Here is an 18,104-nt window from a genome sequence, read left to right as displayed (position 1 = left end):
TTCTTCCTCCTTCGCTTCAGAGGGACTTCCTCCCTCACCTTCTCGCCCAACGGCAGGGCGTCCCCCGCCTCGGTCTGATCCCTGGGGCGCTTCTCCCTCGAGGGACCCCCAGAAGACTCCAGCTCGATCACTGGGGCTGGATCTTCCGAGGCAGGCCCTGCCACGGCAGGGGTGGCAGGTTTCGAACTCTGGGCGGCCTCAAGAGCATGGGCTCGGCCCTTGGACTTGCGCTTCACGCTGCTTGCAAATCCGCAAACCATAGCTGCAAAATAAAAACAGGGGTCAACACATGGTTAGAGGAAAAAGGGGGGAGGCAAGCTCGGCATACCAAGTTCGGAGTTCGGCCTTGAGGATTCGATGGGACGAACTGCAGGGTTGTAATCTAGCAGCCCGGACTCAAGCAACAGCTCGTCGGTCACCAGGGTTCCGACCTTCCTACCCCTCGGAAAGCGCTCCTTGTAATATTTCAACGTGTCGAAGGAGGCTTGCGTAAGCTCGGGGACTGGTCAGATTGAAACTGCACGAAGACAAAATCCGAGTTAGACCTGAATGACAGAAAAGAAAATTACAAAAAGCAAGAACTACTCCGTACCTAGGTTCCCAAACCTAGTGGGGACGTCGAAGAAGGAACGACCTAACTCGTCCTTTGCGAGCCATTCCCCAGAAGCGTAGAACCACTTCCTCACCCATCCCTTGATGGAGGTCGGCCCCTTAACTATACCGCCTGCGCCTTTCCTTGCGCACATATAGAACCGACCAGGCTTCTTAGCTATCCTTTTCGCTTCGAAGCACGTGAGGAGCTGGTCTACGTCCAACAGCTCGGTCTCCTCACTGTCCCGAGCTCGTAGCCAAAAAAGGATGGCCAAAGCAAAAATGACACCCCACCCATTGGGGGCCACTTGAACCGGAGCCAACCCAGTCCGGAAGAGAAATTCTAGGACAAAAGGGTGAAGGGGAAGTCTGAGGCCGTACTCAAACATTTTGAAGTAGAGAGTGACCCATCCCTCTGGAGGATTGTCAGCCCTCTCCCCCTCCTCCGGAAGCCTGAGGAGGATGTTCTCAGGGATAGCGAACCCCCTACGAAGGGATCCGAGGTAGTGCTCGGGTATCCTAGAAGGGTATTCCAAACCCTGACCTGAGGTGGAGGCGTCACTATCCTCCTCGTCATCGGAGAGTCTAAAGTTTTCTATCTCCTCGAGCTCGGACTCTAGCCTACGAGCTAAGTCCTCATCGGATCCTAAGTTGCTGCTAAAAGAGGACGACATGGCAACTACGTTCGAAAGAGAAAGTGAGGGAAGAGACCGACCTACCAAGGGTTCGAGCTGCCTTCAGATCGAACTCCAAGAATTCAGGGAACGTAAGGTATGACCTGAAGGATTGGGGGCATTTATAGCCCGTCGGAAGAATTTCCCCACCGTACACGTGTAATCAACGAGCGGCTAGGATCCTCCCTAAAATCCGAAGCGTCGGAATATTTGAATATTCCGACGATAAATCTTCCGCGACGGTTATATTTTCCCACGAATAGGAAGTCGCCACGCGTCCAAAGCGAATCGAATGAACTTCTCTGCCAGGTCGAGATCGGACCAGATAGAGAGGGGGCCAATGTTTGGGGAAGAGAATACCCTGGACACGTGGAGGACCCCTATTGGTGCTCCAAGATGACTCATGAGTCATCCCAGCTCGGACGGCCGAGATCACCACTACTGGCGTTGACAGATGCTAAGTATGAGGGCCGAGGTGAATCTGGCCGAGGTCCGACCTACCGGGAAGTTCGGTGGGGGCCGAGGCGAACTACTGTCAGCGGCGTGATTATCGGGCATAATCGTCGGTCCCGAGATTACCGGGTGTAACCGACGATCCCGAGATTACCGGGTGTATACGTTGCGAGATTAGCGGGACTACCACCCATAAGTAGAGGACTTCACTCCACGATCAGGTATGATGATTTCTGGCCTCGAACTAAACTGGGAATCCGACCTATACTGACTTGATCGTCGGAGTGCTCACCTTTTTGTGCAGGTCCGCCCAAGTGTTCAGATCGATCCGGAGGCCGAGTTCGAGCTGCAATCTGAAATACACTGTTGTGCATATCCTTGCATAAACAACGTTTGTTCCCAATTTCATTATTAACAGTTGGTGTGAATTTTGCGAAATCCTGATAAGCCAAATTTATGTATAAAAAAGTAACAACATGAATGTAGATGAAGGGTGTAGGAGGAGAATTTTCCCTTTTGTTATTTTAATTTTAGTTCATTTTAGTCCCTATATTCTCTTGAATTTTTGTGGATTGCGTTGGAGGAAATCTACTAAAGCTAGGCAAGGCGACCATATTGGTCTATATTTGCAAAATCTTAATATAAAATTTATACACGATAGAAATCCTTTAATACAAATTTATGATCATATTTCAAAAAATTTAGCGAGTGAATTGTTATGTTAAAATTGTGTGGCCGAAATAAATGAGATAAAAATGAAAATGAGAAAATAAAAATGAACTAAATGATCAGTACACTAACCCAAAATATTATTCAAACATATATTTTACGTATAAATTACAATACTAAATTACTTTTCAAGATTTAAAAACTTAAACAAGGTTTTGGACCAATAATATTGATTTCGTTTATTTTATTTTTCTCCATTTTTTTAGTATAACAATTGAGGTAATGAGATTTGAACTCATAAAATCATAATCTTCTACATAAAAGGTAAGTGAAGCTGCTCATATTGACATTTTTCTCTCTTTTTTAAAAAATAAAGGAACTAAAATAGTATTTAAACTTATATTTTACTGCTACTAAATTACTTTTCGAGATTTAAAAACTTAACAAGGTTTAAAACATTACTTTTTAAAGTTAATAAAGGATGTTAGCTTATTTTATGTTTCCCTTCTTGTAAAATAATAAAAGATGCTAATTTAATTATACGAATAATTATATTACGCAACGATAACATATGAACAAAGGATATTAGGTTCGATCTTTGTCTTCTACCTCCTGATTTGACAACTTTTCAATCTTACCCCTAAGGAAAGTCCCTCATTTGTAGCCTCAATGAAATCACTCTTTCAAGAAAAGAAAAAAAACATATGAATGAAGGGTTTGAATTCGTATCCTATTTCAATTATAATATGATACTTAATAAAATTAGAAATTGAATTTATTTGGATCCGGTGAGGTGTGTTTATAGTAAATCTCGTGAGCCTGGATTTTCTGAACGATCAAGACCTGATCTTGTTCAACATCCAGAATGGGGCAGCCCTAGGGTAGAATGGCGACACCAGTTTCAATCTCAAGTACGTTTCTCTGTTTCTGCAATTTTATATTTGGCAGGCTTCAATTCATTCTTTCAGCAGTTAATTTTTTCTCTCCATTGATTCATCTTTGAGTTGATTTCGCTTTCCATTATCTTCCATTGACAGTGTTTCTGCCGACCTAAAAACCTAGCTGGAAGAATCACTTCTGAGCGAATAATTCTCCGATCCAAGTACAACGTTTGTCCTCCATTTCTTTCTTCTTTGTTTGTGTTCCAGGATCTGAGTAAACAGTTGATTATGTCGGTGAGAGGGAGGAAGGTCTCCGCCCGAGGAGAAGCGGTGGCGGCGAATTATGCTTTTGGACCACTCGAGGATGACGTTATTATAAAACACAGGCTTCTCACCCGGACGACGACCACGAGGGGGGAGCCTCCGTTGAAGAAGCTCCAGAAGAAATTCACTTCCTTTGTTATTGAGATTGAAAAGGATGGGAGTAACTATGATGACTGCGAAAAGCTTTCCAGAGCTTTCTTACAAGAGCTGTCCACATTTGAGATTCCTTTGCTCAAGAGCAAAGCAGTTGTCGATGCAAATATTAGAGAAAAGGAGAGCTTCCATGAGTTCAAGGATGAGATAAACAGGCAAATTTTGTTAGCCCAGGATGATATTGAAGATCTTAAGAAGCAGCTTGAAGAAAGCAAAATCGAGAGGCAACACAAGGAGGAGTGCGAGGCAATTAGGAAACTTATTGCAGCACAGCCGCCCAGGTCTGTGACACAAAAGATTATTATGGAGCTAGAGAAAGAGATTGCTGCACTTGATGCGGAGAACACTGCTAGTTCAAGGATGCTGGAGCTTCGCAAGAAACAATTTTCTCTTTTGTTGCACGTGGTAAGTTCCCATCAGCAATGTTTTTATAGTTGTATTCTTTATCTGTACTTTAAAAATAAACATTTTGCTCTTTTTATTTGAAGATTTGTCAGTTTAGACTTCGGATTTCCTCCCCATTTTTTTCCACCTTTGAATTGTCTTGGGATTCTTAGATAGGTTGGTGTACCGAGAAGATTAAGGTGTCTATACTATCAGTGCTCCAACCCCTGAATTTTGGCCAATTTATGATTTAAGGAAGAATGAAAATGGGTATCACTGCAAGTTGCTATTTATGGTACTAGGTGCAGAGATAATATGAAAAAATGGTTTGATAAGGTGGTAATTTTTAGTGTTCTGTCTTCAACATCAAGGATTATTATTTGAAAATCTCTGCCGGCATGAACCAAAGTATAAAAGCAATCCAAGTTGCAATTTTTGTTTTAGTATTAGAAATCTGATCCAAGTTACAGTCTTTGTTAGTATGAGAATTCTCTGACCTCTCCTCGTTTTATTAAGTTCAAAACTGTGGACCATTTGTCCATAAAACATATGGTAGCTAGGAAACATGTTCAATGTCTGATATCCTGCATAGGTTGTCCTAAGGGCTTTTAAACTCATTACCTTTTTATTGTTTTGTGTTTCCACAGTCTCTCTCTTTCTTGCTGAGTTGGAGTTAGACTTTTTCTCCTTCTTTTGTCCTTCGGAACGAAATATTCTATTGATAAGATGAATTACTAAGGAAGAAGCCCCCCAGAAGTTCAGTCACAAAATATTTCAAAGAATGCCCTTCCGCACGATTTAGGCTTTTGATAGATGTACTCCCTTTCCACCTTCAAATGATTGATTAGGCTCAGTTCTTCATAGCAGATCACTTTGGAAACAAGATTTTTTTGTTTCAGCCGCAGACTCAAAAGACAAAAAGTAGAATTTTTATTCCCCTTCTTTAATTTCCCTTTTAAGTATACATTTTAATCTGCAAAAAGATTTCCTCCTAAAAATGACATGACCACCCGTCACCATCAGCAACTCAACAATGAAAGAGAATCCTTATGGATGACTGGTGAGCCACATACTTCTTTCCTTTGCTTTATTCCTCAAAAGACTGGCAAACTACCTCCTCCGTACCATCCAACATATAAAGCTCAAAGAACAAGGTGGAGAGCTATAATAGAATTTTTAGAGGGGTGTAGTGACATTAGGAGGAGATTTAGTCCCCTTCTTAGGTTTCATGCCTCCCTTTGCCCTTTGGGCTTCAGTGTGTAAGGATTTCTGTAATCACCTTTTAGGCCTTATTTTGCTTGATTGGAGCTCCCTTTTGTTTTAGTTTGGCTCCTCTTGCGGGTTGTTTTTTTTTTTATATCTCTTATATTCTTTCTTTTTCTTTTTGGAAGCTTGGTTTATCATTAAAAAGAAGCTCATAGAACGAGGTATCTTTTTGAGCTGCAGTGTTGCCAAGCATCTCAATATTCCAAACTTCTATCCTTTCTTTTGGAGAAATTATAATTTTAACATATAAGCATGACTTGACCATCCGACACCATCAGGCAATCAGCACCCCTCAATTTCACATCTAACATTGGAAAAAATCCTTTTGACTTGTGAGTGAGCCACACATTTTCATTTTGGAAAGGAGGATAGATACGACTTGGGATTGCCATCCTCCAGCTCCAGTTATATGGGAAGTGATTGGAAGTTGATCTATGAAGGCTTTTAATTCTGGGGTTGTGAAAATTTTCTACCCACTCCTTGGAAGCCGACAAAGAAAGTGCTGCCCTCTCCATCAGATTGGTCCAATTTCGAAATCAACCCAGCACTAGAGAAAGGTCAATCAAAGAGAGATCATAAATCAGCCTATTTAAGCGTCTCTTACTTTTGGTCAAGGAAGAATAAAAACACGTACAAGACTTCTCAAATGGGCCGCCTAACTTCATTAAGATCCTTTTGTTTTTTTGTTTTTTTTAATGTTTTGTTCCTCTTTGTTCACACCCAAGCATCTGAGCAAAGACCAGCGAGAGCTTCCAACTCAAGTCAAAAACCAGAAAAAGAACCTTGTTGTAGGAAGACCATAAATCCTAAAATCTAGCAAGAAAAAGCATCCCTAGAGAGAATTTAACAGAGAAGGAAAAAGCACCTTCAACAACTTTAAAGTTTTAACAAAAAAAAAAAGGATTGGCCACCAAGGGACAGCTCGGTTGGCAAAGGCTTGGGGTTTCTTGATTATATTGGCTTGTTTCAAGTTCGAACTTTCTGGTGAGCTTAATATAAAAAATCCTTGATGTTTTGCGGGTCCAGTCCTCAAGGCGGGTGTGGGTGCCCTTGGGTATAGGGGAGTAAGCTTCGAATTCCAGTTATTTAAAAAAAAAAAAAATTTCAACCTCTGGATAATAAATAATAATACTGATACCTATGTGATTAGAACTTCAAATAGACTTGGTGGCTCTCAACCAGTTACAATTGTAAGAGAGATTTCGTTTTCGTAAAATGGTTTTTCTTGATCTGCTTTAACAATCAAATCCTTAACAAGGGACTGTTTATCCTAGCCACTATCCTACGTATATTCAAACTTCTACCTGAGGATTTTCATGAAGCATTTGTCTAGCTGTGAGGGCTTGACTAGGTAGCACGGACACGTTTAAAATGGTGAAGTGTCGGTGTCGGACACGTGTCCAAAATTAATTTTTTGTTTTTTTATTTTTTAAAAATGGGACACGCTGGGGACACGTCTGGGACACGTGAGGGTCTTTTTTTTAATTTTTTTTCCTTTTACCTAGTTTTCTTATTTCTTCTTCATCAACCGAAGACCAAGCTATAGGTCTTCTTTCTTCTCTAGAAACCAAATAAAAATGAACCCAAGAGTCACGTACTTCCCCAAACTTATAAAGATAGGTGAACAAAGAAGAAGGAAGAAGAGGCAACAATGTTTAGAAAGGAGAAGGAGGACAAGAGAGGAGGCGAGAAAAAGAAGAAGAAGAAGAAGTAGGAGGTAGCGGGTTGTGACGAAACAAATAAAAACTATGGTTAGACTATTAAGTGGGAAGAGGGAATTCGAGATGAAAATCAGGTCTTCTTGATTATGAGAGAAAAATTATGGCTAGAATTAGGTTTTCTTTTATATTTTATATATATATATATATATATATATATAATTTTTATTTAAATATCAATTAAAAATCATATAAAAAATTAACGTGTTCCCAGCGTGTCGTGTCCTACTTTTTTAGAAATTGACGTGTCGCCGTGTCCATGTCTTGTCGTATCCGTGTCGCGTGTCCGTGTCCGTATCCGTGCTTCTTAGGGGCCTGAAGATGGATAATTTGAAGTGCATCTTCATGAGAGTTATAGCTGTAGCTATTTTGGTAGAGATTTAATGGTCATCTGTTCCTCTGTTTCACTGTTTGCCATTATTGAATGCATTACATCGTAGCGTTAAAAGGTTTTGTTTCTGCACTTTTATCCAAGGGCTTCACTGGGTGAAATATTACATGAAGATTTGTGGAACATGCATCCAACGAGAGACTGCCTAGAAAATGCCAAGTTAAAAGCAAAGTTCACCCTGCTGCTCCTGGATTTGGAAAAATAGTTCGTTTATCAATAATTATTTTGGGGGAATAGAGAGTTGTGGCGTATTGGGTGCTTGGGTGGTTTCTAGGGCCATGCTGTTTGTGTTTTTAACTTCCCATTCAGGACATGACTTCAACCTGCATGCACCACTTATCTAAATTAACATCTCGCTTAATGAGGATTCACTTCAACATCTGTACATTTTCTTTTTCCTTTGCTTTTCCTATAATTGTTGTTGTTGTGTTTGTGTTATGTTTTCATTAATTTATTCTTTTTGGGGAAAAAGGAGGTTTATGCATGGGGGCATGGTGAGGCCTTTTAAATCTCTAGAAATTGTATTCCTGCAACTGAAAAGTTCTCTTCCCGCACTTCTGATAATGCAAAAATTGGCTGTCCTCTGCTGTAATATTGTTCAAGCAGAAAGCTAATAATAGGTTTGTTTTCTCTTGGGATTATGGAAAAGTGTAAGGTTTTCTCGTATACTCTGAAATCCAGTGTAAGCATTATTGTATCTAATTTTTGTCTGCGTTTTATTTTTCCATAACCTTTATACCGGATGGTTGAAATCCCCAACTTATATTGCAGGTGGACGAGTTGCAGAATACCATAGAGGATGAACAGAAGAGTTTAATGGAGGAAATGAGAATCACGGCTGAGGAGCATAAGATTGGTGTAGATGATGCTAGTGGAGGCTTGGAAGCCATGGCTGTTGACTGAGAGGTCTCGATTTCTCTTAGATGTTCTGGTGTAGAACTTGTATGCATATTCTTTAAAATTCGGTATTATAGCGATCACGTTATCTGGAAATTTTGCGGAGATCTTCTCCTCTAAGGTCAATCGAATCGAGTAGAATATTGTTCTTATTCATAGGCATTGTATGCAAAAATACATAATTAGTAAAGGAGTAGATCTTGTTCCCATTGATGTTTAGGATTTATCCATTTTTGTTTAACTGAGCAGCCTTGTATGGGAAATGTGAGTGAAATTTGTGGACCTTAAAGCAGGACTATAGTTTTGGCAGATCAAATTGTTACAGCTGACAATGTTTAATAGCTAGCTAAAAATATATAGTCATAACTAATGCTCAGCCTTGTACGGGAAATGTGAGTGAAATTTATGGATCTTAAAGCAGGACTATAGTTTTGGCAGATCAAATTGTTACAGTTGACAATGTTTAATCGTTAGCTAAAAATATAGGTCATAACTAATGCTCAGCCTTGTACGGGAAATGTGAGTGAAATTTGTGGACCTTAAAGCAGGACTATAGTTTTGGCCGATCAAATTGTTACACTTGACAATGTTTAATCGTTAGCTAAAAATATAGGTCATAACTAATGTTCAGTCTTGTACGGGAAATGTGAGTGAAATTTGTGGACCTTAAAGCAAGACTATAGTTTTGGCAGATCAAATTGTTACAACTGACAATGTTTAATTGCTAGCTAAAAATATATAGTCATAACTAATGCTCAGCCTTGTACGGGAAATGTGAGTGAAATTTGTGGACCTTAAAGCAGGACTATAGTTTTGGCAGATCAAATTGTTACAGTTGACAATGTTTAATCGTTAGCTAAAAATATAGGTCATAACTAATGCTCAGACGGGAAATGTGAGTGAAATTTATGGACCTTAAAGCAGGACTATAGTTTTGGCAGATCAAATTGTTACAGCTGACAATGTTTAATCGCTAGCTAAAAATATATAGTCATAACTAATGCTCAGCCTTGTACGGGAAATGTGAGTGAAATTTGTGGACCTTAAAGCAGGACTATAGTTTTGGCAGATCAAATTGTTACAGCTGACAATACTTAATAGCTAGCTAAAAATATAGTCATAACTAATTAACAACTGCTAGAAAATGCTGCTGCTACACTGAAGTTTGTGCAAAATGAGGATTTCAGTGTCTATTTTCTATGATTTCATTTTTACTACATGCATATGCATTTCAAATATAGATTCTGTAAGCCTTTCATGTAAGGTTTTGGATTGCTACATATTAATTCTTATGTTGGATTTGTTTATATGCATTTGGATTTACATTAATTTGTTTATTCATTTAAAATTGAAGACGGCAACAAAACTGAGATAAAAAATTGTAATCACTCAATCACTTGTAGCCCCTTCTTTCTCAAAGTAAACATGAAAAGTCAAGAGCTGATTATCATATGTGAATGAATCATGCATCTTTGGGCTGTTGGGTGTTGAGGAAATAGTTGTTGGCAGCTTGAGCAATGGCCACTAAAGGTTGTACAGTAGCAAGTGAAATATTTTGAGCAGCTTCTTCCTTTAACTCGTATTCGACCGTAGACTTGACGATGCAACTGTGTTCGTCCTTCTCAATAATCTCGATACGAAACCTGTAAACAGTAAAGCCGAAATCCAGGTAGCCTCCTTCCACCATCTCTGCTATTTTGATACGCTTCTCATTATCTATCTTCACGAACTTCTCTTTGTAACTTGCAGGACCTCCTAAACCTACATGGTGTGGAAACCTTTTGTTCGGCTACATTGGCTCTAAAACTATGCAACTTGATTTCAATTTGGCTGAATATATATTCTTAACCTTTTAATCTGGTAACTATACGCGTCTTTAATCTTTTAAGTTTTTCTCGATTTGATATTTAAATCTTTTAAAATTTTTATTTTACCCCTAATATATTAAAAAGTTTCTATTAAGTCATTTCGTGGAACATTTTGTTAATAAGTAAGAGTTGATGTGTCATTAAATTGTTGTTTCGTTAACACGTTTAGATAAACAGACATGTCACTTGAAAGAAACAAATTTGGTAATGCATTAGTCGAACTTAGTTAATGGATGAGTTGAATTTTTTGTGTAGAACATATAGGTATCTAAATATATTGATAAAACAAATATTAATAAAACAACAATTTTATTTTTTATGGAAGGGTGTAAATTAAAATTTTTTGATACATCAGGGGTAAAATTGAGATTTTTAAAAGATTAAATGACCAAATTGGGAATTGGATTATTATTTTAGTAAGCCATTAAGATTTTTTTTATTTAACAAAAAACAAACTAATCAAAAGTTTGGGATTATACTCTCAGCTTTCAAAAAGAAAATATATCCTAAATACATAATATGGATTCACGTGTTTGTATCAAGTAGGTGGTTACCATGATTTGAACTTATTCTTCTAAATCCTTTGCTATTTACATTGATTCTTATTGACCACTAGACCATCCCATGATAATTTAGTTTACTTTTTGTTAAATTATAAATTTGGATGGTGTATTTATTTTCTCTAAAAAATGTTTCAATCAGTCTCTAAATCTTAATATTATTAGTAAAATATTGATACTTTACTTACAAATCTAGTAGATATATATATTTTTTTTCTCGCAAAGTTATTAGATAAATTTTAGTTAGTTTCACATAAACATGATGCATGATTAGTAAACAATTTCTCTAACCATAGAGACGACGAAGAACTAAATAGAAACAACCTTAAAAGATCGAGGAGTAATGAATTTACCGGGTGCAAAGGTGATATGGAGAAGAGTTCCTTCTCCTCCATCGCCTTCAAGGACCTCGACTTTTTCAATGAGGTTTGGGAGGTGAAGTGGAAGGAATTTTCCTAACCGGAGGCCGCCGTAGATCTCCTCCCACACTCTGGCCGCCGGCGCCTGAATCTCAGTTTCATCACTGATTTCGCTCACCATTTTTTCTGTTCTTTTTTCTTGCAGAGATGGCAGAGCAAATAAGAGATGTGTGGTCTTTTTATGTAAAGACTAAGGCCTCCACACACCACAAATTTTGATTGGTCCTTGGAAATTCCATATCTCGTGATTTTATATTACAAAATACAAGGGGAATAAATTTGTTCTTCTTGACATTGTAATTTTACTTAAAAAGGTTTTTTTAAGTTTCATGAAATTAGATAAATTGTATAAACTTGAATGAGTGGGAGATTATTGCTCTCTAGAAAGGACTAGAGTTGGAGAACGAGAAAAGGCGTGCAAGAACTTGAGTTATGTCTTTAGAGGATAGTGCAGTGGCAAGTGCTTTGAAGGAGTCTCAAGTTCAACCCTTGCAGGCTGGTCACATTGTTGTTCAGCACGAACAACAAATTCTAGTTATTGAAATCTTACTGGTGCAAACTACACCACACCAATTTCGATAGGTATTCTTTCATTTATACCCGCACATACATCTTGTAAACTTAGGGTCAAATATAAAAAGAAAATTATATCAACCACACAACAAAAAAAACAATGTTTTCCAAAAGTTCCTCACATTTATTCTCAAGATTAAAGATCACAAACAAACTCAAATAAATTAGGTAACATTATCAAGGATTTCTAACAGCCTTTTTCTTCTTGGAGAGTAAATTAAACATCATATTACATATATCTTTAGGCTTTTTGGATGTCAAGGAGATGACTATTTGCAGCTTCAGCAATGTCTATAAGAGGCTGTATGGTAACAAGAGAGGCATTTGCAGCAGCTTCTTCCTTGAGCTCATATTCAATTGTGGATTCAACAATGGAGGTATCATCATCTTTCTCAATTATCTTCAACCGAACTCTATAAAGAGTAAAGCCAAGATCCAAGAATCCTCCTTCCACTATTTCTGTTTCTTTGATTCGCTTCTCATTATCTATCTTTGTGAACTTCTCTTTGTAACTTGTGGCACCTAAACCTGCATGTGTGCAAATATATAATGTACTTGAATTCAATTTTCTAACACGAAATATTCAAAAGTTTTGTTGGCTATCTCTCTTTTGAACATTAGTGTATGTATAAATTGCGAGTTTGGGGCGGGAATTTTCAAAATTATTTCTAATAGGTCTGGAACTTTAAGAAGTGTTTAATAGATCTATATGTCCTAATAGGTCCTGATCTATTTGATATTTTATAAAATTTACAGAACTATGTGAGGAACAATAAAAAAAATTATTGTGTTCGAGCCATGGGGCATGAGCTACGCAACAAATATAGTGGAACGGATGGGGATTTAACATTCGTCACTCGTAAATAGGCATCAATTGAAATGAATTTAGAAAACTAGTTCCAAAAACTATTTCCACATGATGAAGAGTCATGTAGGGTGAAAGTCATATTGTTTGGTTTGAGGACAAACTATTAGGCAAAGGAAGGCGATGTCCTAATGTTAGGACGAAAGCCGTGTGATAGTAGAGTTGTCTAATAGAACAGTGACTTTTTTAATTTTGTGCCAAATAGATCTATAAATTTTAAAGAATGTTGGATAGTTCAAGGACCTAGATACAAAAATTGAAGTTTTAAGGACCTATTACGCAATTCTAAAGTCGAGAGACACCTATTAGACATAAAGTTAAAAGTTAAAGAATTTATCACACACTTGTTTAAAGTTTAAGGATCGATACAACTGTGACACTGCAAAGAACTAATTTTGTAATTTAACCTTAATCATATAACTAACATTAAAAGATAAAACTTCTCTCTTGAATTCCTCCGTGGTCCAATAACATATAGACAAATGGACCACGTAGAAATTATACAAAATTTAAAAAACACTTGTCTATATATTACTTGACCGAGCTTTCCCCTAAATCTTCGGGGGGAAAGTTTTTAGGATTTATTTCAAATCCTTTGTCAATCTGATGTCATGCTTAATTGAAAAGCAACTTTATCTTTTTCTTCTTTTCCTTATTGTGCCAACATACGGACGGAAAAAAATTGGAGATGATTTCTTACTTTGGATAACTTGCCACATCAAAGAAGAGAAACTTTTTCTTTTGTTAAGGATGTTAATAAACCATTTGAAAATAGCCATTCATATTCATGTTTTTGGGCATTAGTTCAAAAAAGGAGATTATTAGTCTCACTAGTTGCTTATCTCAAGTTCTTTTTTTGGAAGCTTAAATTAAAACAAATGAGATATTAAAAGAAAAGGAAAATTATTTTATTTATTTTTTTAGTCCAACAAGTAGACTGGAGGATTCAAAACCATCTAGAGATAGTTATTTATTACTGCTCAACTAAATTCATGTTTTAAAGTAATTTTCAAAATTGGTTCTAAACAAAATTGCTCATCAATCCATATGATAATTTAGTATCTTATATATTTATCATATATTTCATATCATTAAAATTTTTTGAAACATCTCTAATAGATCAAATCCGTTTCTATAAAAATCCATTTCCAAGTGAATCCAAAAGAAGCATATAGAAATCCGGAGTTCTCTCAAGCATTTTCCCAGAAAATTTCTAACATTTTCCCAGAAAATTTACAGACGATTACGAAATTAAAATTACCTGGTGGGAAAATGAGATTAAGAACAGTTCCTTCTCCTCCATCTCCTTCAACCACCTCAACTTTCTGGATTAGATTCCAGAGCCGATTCTCGACAAGTCGTCCCAGCTCAAGGCCGCCGTAGAGCTGCCATACGACGGCGGCCGGCGCCTGGATCGCCGACTCATGCCGGAGTTCGCCGAACATCTTGATTTTCTGTTTGGGTTTTTTGGATTTCAGATAAAGATGATTTTTTTTTCTTTTTAATTTCTCGAGAAAGATGATAAGAAATTAGAGTTATATATAATCAGTTTTACATGTATAAAGGACAAAGGCCTCCAAAGAAGAATATTAACTTGGTTGGGTCATTGGAGATTCCCATATGTATTGTAAAATTACCATTACAAAAATAAAAGGGGAAATTTTAGTTCTCAATAACATCGCCATGGATTTTAAGTAAATTTTAAATTTGTATTACATCTATTTTTAAGATTACTTGAAAAAAAAAGTATAATCTCGCCCAGCTCTGAGTGGAGGATCAAGCTCACAACCTCTTGGTTGGAGGTAATTAATATTGCTGAGTGATACTCGTTTTGACGTACATAGTTTAATTTGTTAATGCATGTATCTTCGACTAAAAGGCCGTGAGTTTGAATCTTCGCCCCCAAATGTTGTTGTACTTTGTTGGAGAGCAAAATACGACCAATAATCACTAATGGCCTCTAAGAGTTTAACCACTAAGTATCTTGCGTAGCCGTCTGTAACTGTACATCTAATTTCCATGTGTACTGCGTCTCTACTTTAATATGGGTCAACAAAGTCAACTTTCTTTTCTGCCGTTGAAGAAAGCTGTACCTTTGCCGCTGATGCTACTTTAAGCGACAATTATGATTCTTCAACTTGAGAGCTATAGGTCAGATTCTTACTGACTTGAACGTCAAAGTATTTTGGTGCAGGTATTTTCTCACGTACCTTGCTCCGAATAACTCAACTTTATCCACCTTGCTCGTGTTCTCGAAATAGTCAAATTTGGGTCATACTAAAAAGAGAAGGCAAAAAAAAGGATATAAGTTTGGTTTTGGACATTTGGTTTACAAGTTTTAAATATTTGGTTTTTATCTGTTTTATTACGGTTCTTAAATTACATAGTCAATAAAATTTGCATGAAAAAGGAAAAATTTACTGATAGCTTCTCATTTTTAAATTATTTTCAACTATATCTTCTTTTTTAAGTAATTGAAAATATATCTCATTTTTAAATAATAATGGCAATTATACCCAATTACCCATTTAAAAAAATGGACAAATAATTAATAAATTTGAATAATATTAACCAGTGCATTTTTATTATACATGGGTATTCACATTGATTAACATAAATAAATGATTAATTTGAATATATATATATATATATATATATATATATATATTTTTTAGTTCAATACGTGCCAGGGAGGAAAGAAAAGGGAGGGGATAGGTAGAGATTCGAACTCAAGATATTTTGGTCGAAGATATGTGCCTTGACTAGTTGGACTATTTTCTGGTTGACATTATTTGAATATCAATTAACTACCATCGTAATAATATGTATATATTGATAAACTATAATAACTAATTTAATTGTATTTTGACCATGCATATTTGCAATTATTTAAGACCTTATTTTTGGAATGTTTTATCAAAATTATGATAATTTTGTGGTTGCCTACAAAATTTATACATACGCCTGAAAGATGATTTTGTGTGTATACATACATAAAAGGTTATTTTTCTTTTGCTATTACCTTTTTGTTAATAATTTTGACAAAAATCCGAATTCATTTGTCAAGTCAACTTTCTAGTATTGTAGCTAACGAAAAAGAAAAAAAAGAAAAGATATATGTAACATCGATGGTTAGATATTTAATATTTAACATCTATATAATGAGATACTGCAAATCATTTCGAATATCAAGTATCTTATCCTCGTCATTGTTGTTAACATTGAATTCTTTATTTAACTCATTATGCGAAGGAGTTACATGATCTCTTGTATATCTACTTAAATCGGAATGAATCAACTTAATTACGTATATAAGGTCCAGAAATAGAAAAATTCAAATTCTGTCTCTTATTTAAACTAAAAAAAAAATGGATAAAGAAGTAAATGAATGAGCCGATAGCCACAAGGATAAATCCCCATTAAGAAAATTTAGAAAACATTTATTTTTACCATTCTACTAACTCAGTCCATTTTCCATATTAATTTTAACATGAAACTTTTAATTCCATCCAATCCAACCATTAATTTAAATAAGTGTTACAATTAATAACCTCAGTTAATTGAGTTTTTCTTTATTATTTTATTTTGGAAAGAATGTGGGAAGCTATAAGCAGTAAATCTCTCTAGAGAGGTTATTAATTGTTCAATAATAAATTGTCCACACCAATTGCTTAGTAAATTATTGCACAAATTTAACCATACAATTAATAACCCCAAATTCCTAATTATGACTGTTTCTTATTCAACAAGACAGTTTTTGTAATTAAAATTGTTCAATTTTAAACATAAATACTTTTATATATATTAAATAATCGTGGTAAGCTATAAGCATTGTCATTTAGTTGGTTATTAGAAAACAGAAATTTGAAAACAAAAGATTCGATAAAAAAATATAGTTGTATTATTTGTTTTCAATGTTTTGAGAGATGTTTTGGTAGCATATTGAAAAATTGAATCTCAATTGTTTGATATACGTTTTGTCATATATTTGTAAACTAGTAGTAGTTACCAACTAAATATTTAGTTTAATCTAAAATAATTTTAATTAATTTATTAATATTTTTGTTATAAATTTTGTATAATTATTACTTTTCTAGTTTATAATATATTATATTTTAGGTTAAAAAACACATTTGGTCCCTATACTTCTACTAAAGTAAATAATTTAGTCCATGAATTTAATTTGTAACAATTTAGTCCCTATACTTTCCCTAAAGTAACAATTTAGTTCATGAACTTTAATTTGTAACGATTTAGTCATTGTAGTTTAAAATTTGTAACAATTTAATCCCTATCGTAAAATTTTTTATTAAAATTAAGTGTCAAATTTTATCATATAACAATTTAATCTTTCTAATTCATAAACATATTTGGTCCCTCTTTAGTTTATCAATCTATACATACAAAAAACTTAACAAAAAGAATTTCAGATAAGGACTAAATTGTTACCAACTTTAAAATACAAGGACTAAATTGTTACATATTAAAGTTCAATTACTAAATAGTTACCAATTTTAAAATGCATGGACTAAATCGTTACAAACTAAAGTTCAGTGACTAAATTACAACTTTAGTGAAAGTACAGAGATTAAAAGTGTTTTTTAACCTATATTTTATATATTTTAATTTTAACAAAAATGAAATGAGTTTACAACCTAAAATAATATATTTTATCAAAATTTTTATTTTTGAATGTACTTCATTTTAAAGTTTCAAACTCAAAAAACGTTGTTTTCAGAATTTTGATTAACTTACCTGTATTCTAATTTTTGTTTGCTATATTTTGAATTTGGTAATATTTTGTTTAAATTATGCTGTATTTAAAAATTACTTTGATTTACCAAAATTTGTGGGCTTTTCAGCACAAGAAGTTTCACTCTCTTGGGCTTGACCCATAATAAAAGTGAGCAGTCCATTTTCTTCTCCACCAAATTTCATTGGTCTGTCTATTAAATGTAAAGATGCCCTCCATAGCACGAGAGTGTTCTGAAGTATTGTAGGCAGGTTAAAATTACTTTTACTATTGTCAAAATCAATTTCCTGTTTGGTAAAATAAAAAATTTTATTTTAAGATAGCTTAAAATCACTTTAAATTGATTTTTAAGGTATCATTTGGATGGTAATTTTGGAAAATCAATTATAATTAAATCTATTTTTTCAAAATCACTCGTTCCCAAACACATCCTAAATATTACCAAAATTCAAAAACCATATTTTATATATCTTTTTAAAAGAATATTTTCTACTCCTTTTTAGACGGGTGTTTTTTATTAATAATGTTAATAATAAAAGTTATTTTAAAATATTATATTTTAATTAAAGTTGTTTAAAATATGGTATACTTTAAAACTTTTTTTAAAAATATAGTAGTTTTAAAAAAGTGCAACATGGTCGTCTCTTCAGAGACGACGACCATGC

General features: G+C 35.1%; 3 protein-coding genes and 1 long non-coding RNA gene across 4 annotated transcripts; 2 read left to right on the top strand and 2 right to left on the bottom strand.

The window, feature by feature from the left end:
- The first annotated feature begins 3,087 nt into the window (after positions 1 to 3,087).
- LOC111017210 (THO complex subunit 7A) lies at positions 3,088 to 8,620 on the top strand. The gene is made up of 3 exons (XM_022292886.2): positions 3,088 to 3,298; positions 3,425 to 4,150; positions 8,276 to 8,620. Exons 2-3 carry the CDS (start codon positions 3,557 to 3,559, stop codon positions 8,405 to 8,407), a joined length of 726 nt encoding a protein of 241 aa, XP_022148578.1. The 5' UTR covers positions 3,088 to 3,298; positions 3,425 to 3,556; the 3' UTR covers positions 8,408 to 8,620.
- Positions 8,621 to 9,768: 1,148 nt separating this feature from the next.
- On the bottom strand, positions 9,769 to 11,399 carry LOC111017211 (norbelladine synthase). The gene is made up of 2 exons (XM_022292887.2): positions 11,183 to 11,399; positions 9,769 to 10,162 (listed from the first exon to the last, which is right to left on the bottom strand). The coding sequence occupies exons 1-2, from the start codon at positions 11,367 to 11,369 to the stop codon at positions 9,864 to 9,866; spliced, it is 486 nt and encodes a 161-aa protein (XP_022148579.1). The 5' UTR covers positions 11,370 to 11,399; the 3' UTR covers positions 9,769 to 9,863.
- Positions 10,120 to 12,608, top strand: LOC148212766 (uncharacterized). Its single transcript, XR_015789303.1, has 3 exons — positions 10,120 to 10,261; positions 11,394 to 11,830; positions 12,067 to 12,608. It is a non-coding gene; the product is annotated as an uncharacterized LOC148212766 (long non-coding RNA).
- LOC111017212 (norbelladine synthase) lies at positions 11,925 to 14,245 on the bottom strand. Its single transcript, XM_022292889.2, is given in 3 exon segments — positions 11,925 to 12,076; positions 12,078 to 12,349; positions 13,948 to 14,245. Coding segments are annotated over 3 exon segments (534 nt in total). The 5' UTR covers positions 14,132 to 14,245; the 3' UTR covers positions 11,925 to 11,998.
- Positions 14,246 to 18,104: the final 3,859 nt, after the last annotated feature.

Source organism: Momordica charantia, assembly GCF_013281855.1.
Source record: "Momordica charantia cultivar OHB3-1 chromosome 2 unlocalized genomic scaffold, Mcharantia_2.0 BLBB01000002.1, whole genome shotgun sequence".
Lineage (NCBI taxonomy): Eukaryota > Viridiplantae > Streptophyta > Magnoliopsida > Cucurbitales > Cucurbitaceae > Momordica > Momordica charantia.
Note: the sequence above shows the minus strand (reverse complement) of the source record. Positions and strands in the feature narration are given on the sequence as shown.

Coding starts and splice junctions, on each gene's coding strand:
- LOC111017210 (XM_022292886.2), top strand. CDS start 3,557: ATGTCGGTGAGAGGGAGGAAGGTCTCCGCCCGAGGAGAAGCGGTGGCG. Junction 4,151..8,275: donor TTTCTCTTTTGTTGCACGTG/GTAAGTTCCCAT, acceptor CTTATATTGCAG/GTGGACGAGTTGCAGAATAC.
- LOC111017211 (XM_022292887.2), bottom strand. CDS start 11,369: ATGGTGAGCGAAATCAGTGATGAAACTGAGATTCAGGCGCCGGCGGCC. Junction 10,163..11,182: donor CCATATCACCTTTGCACCCG/GTAAATTCATTA, acceptor CACACCATGTAG/GTTTAGGAGGTCCTGCAAGT.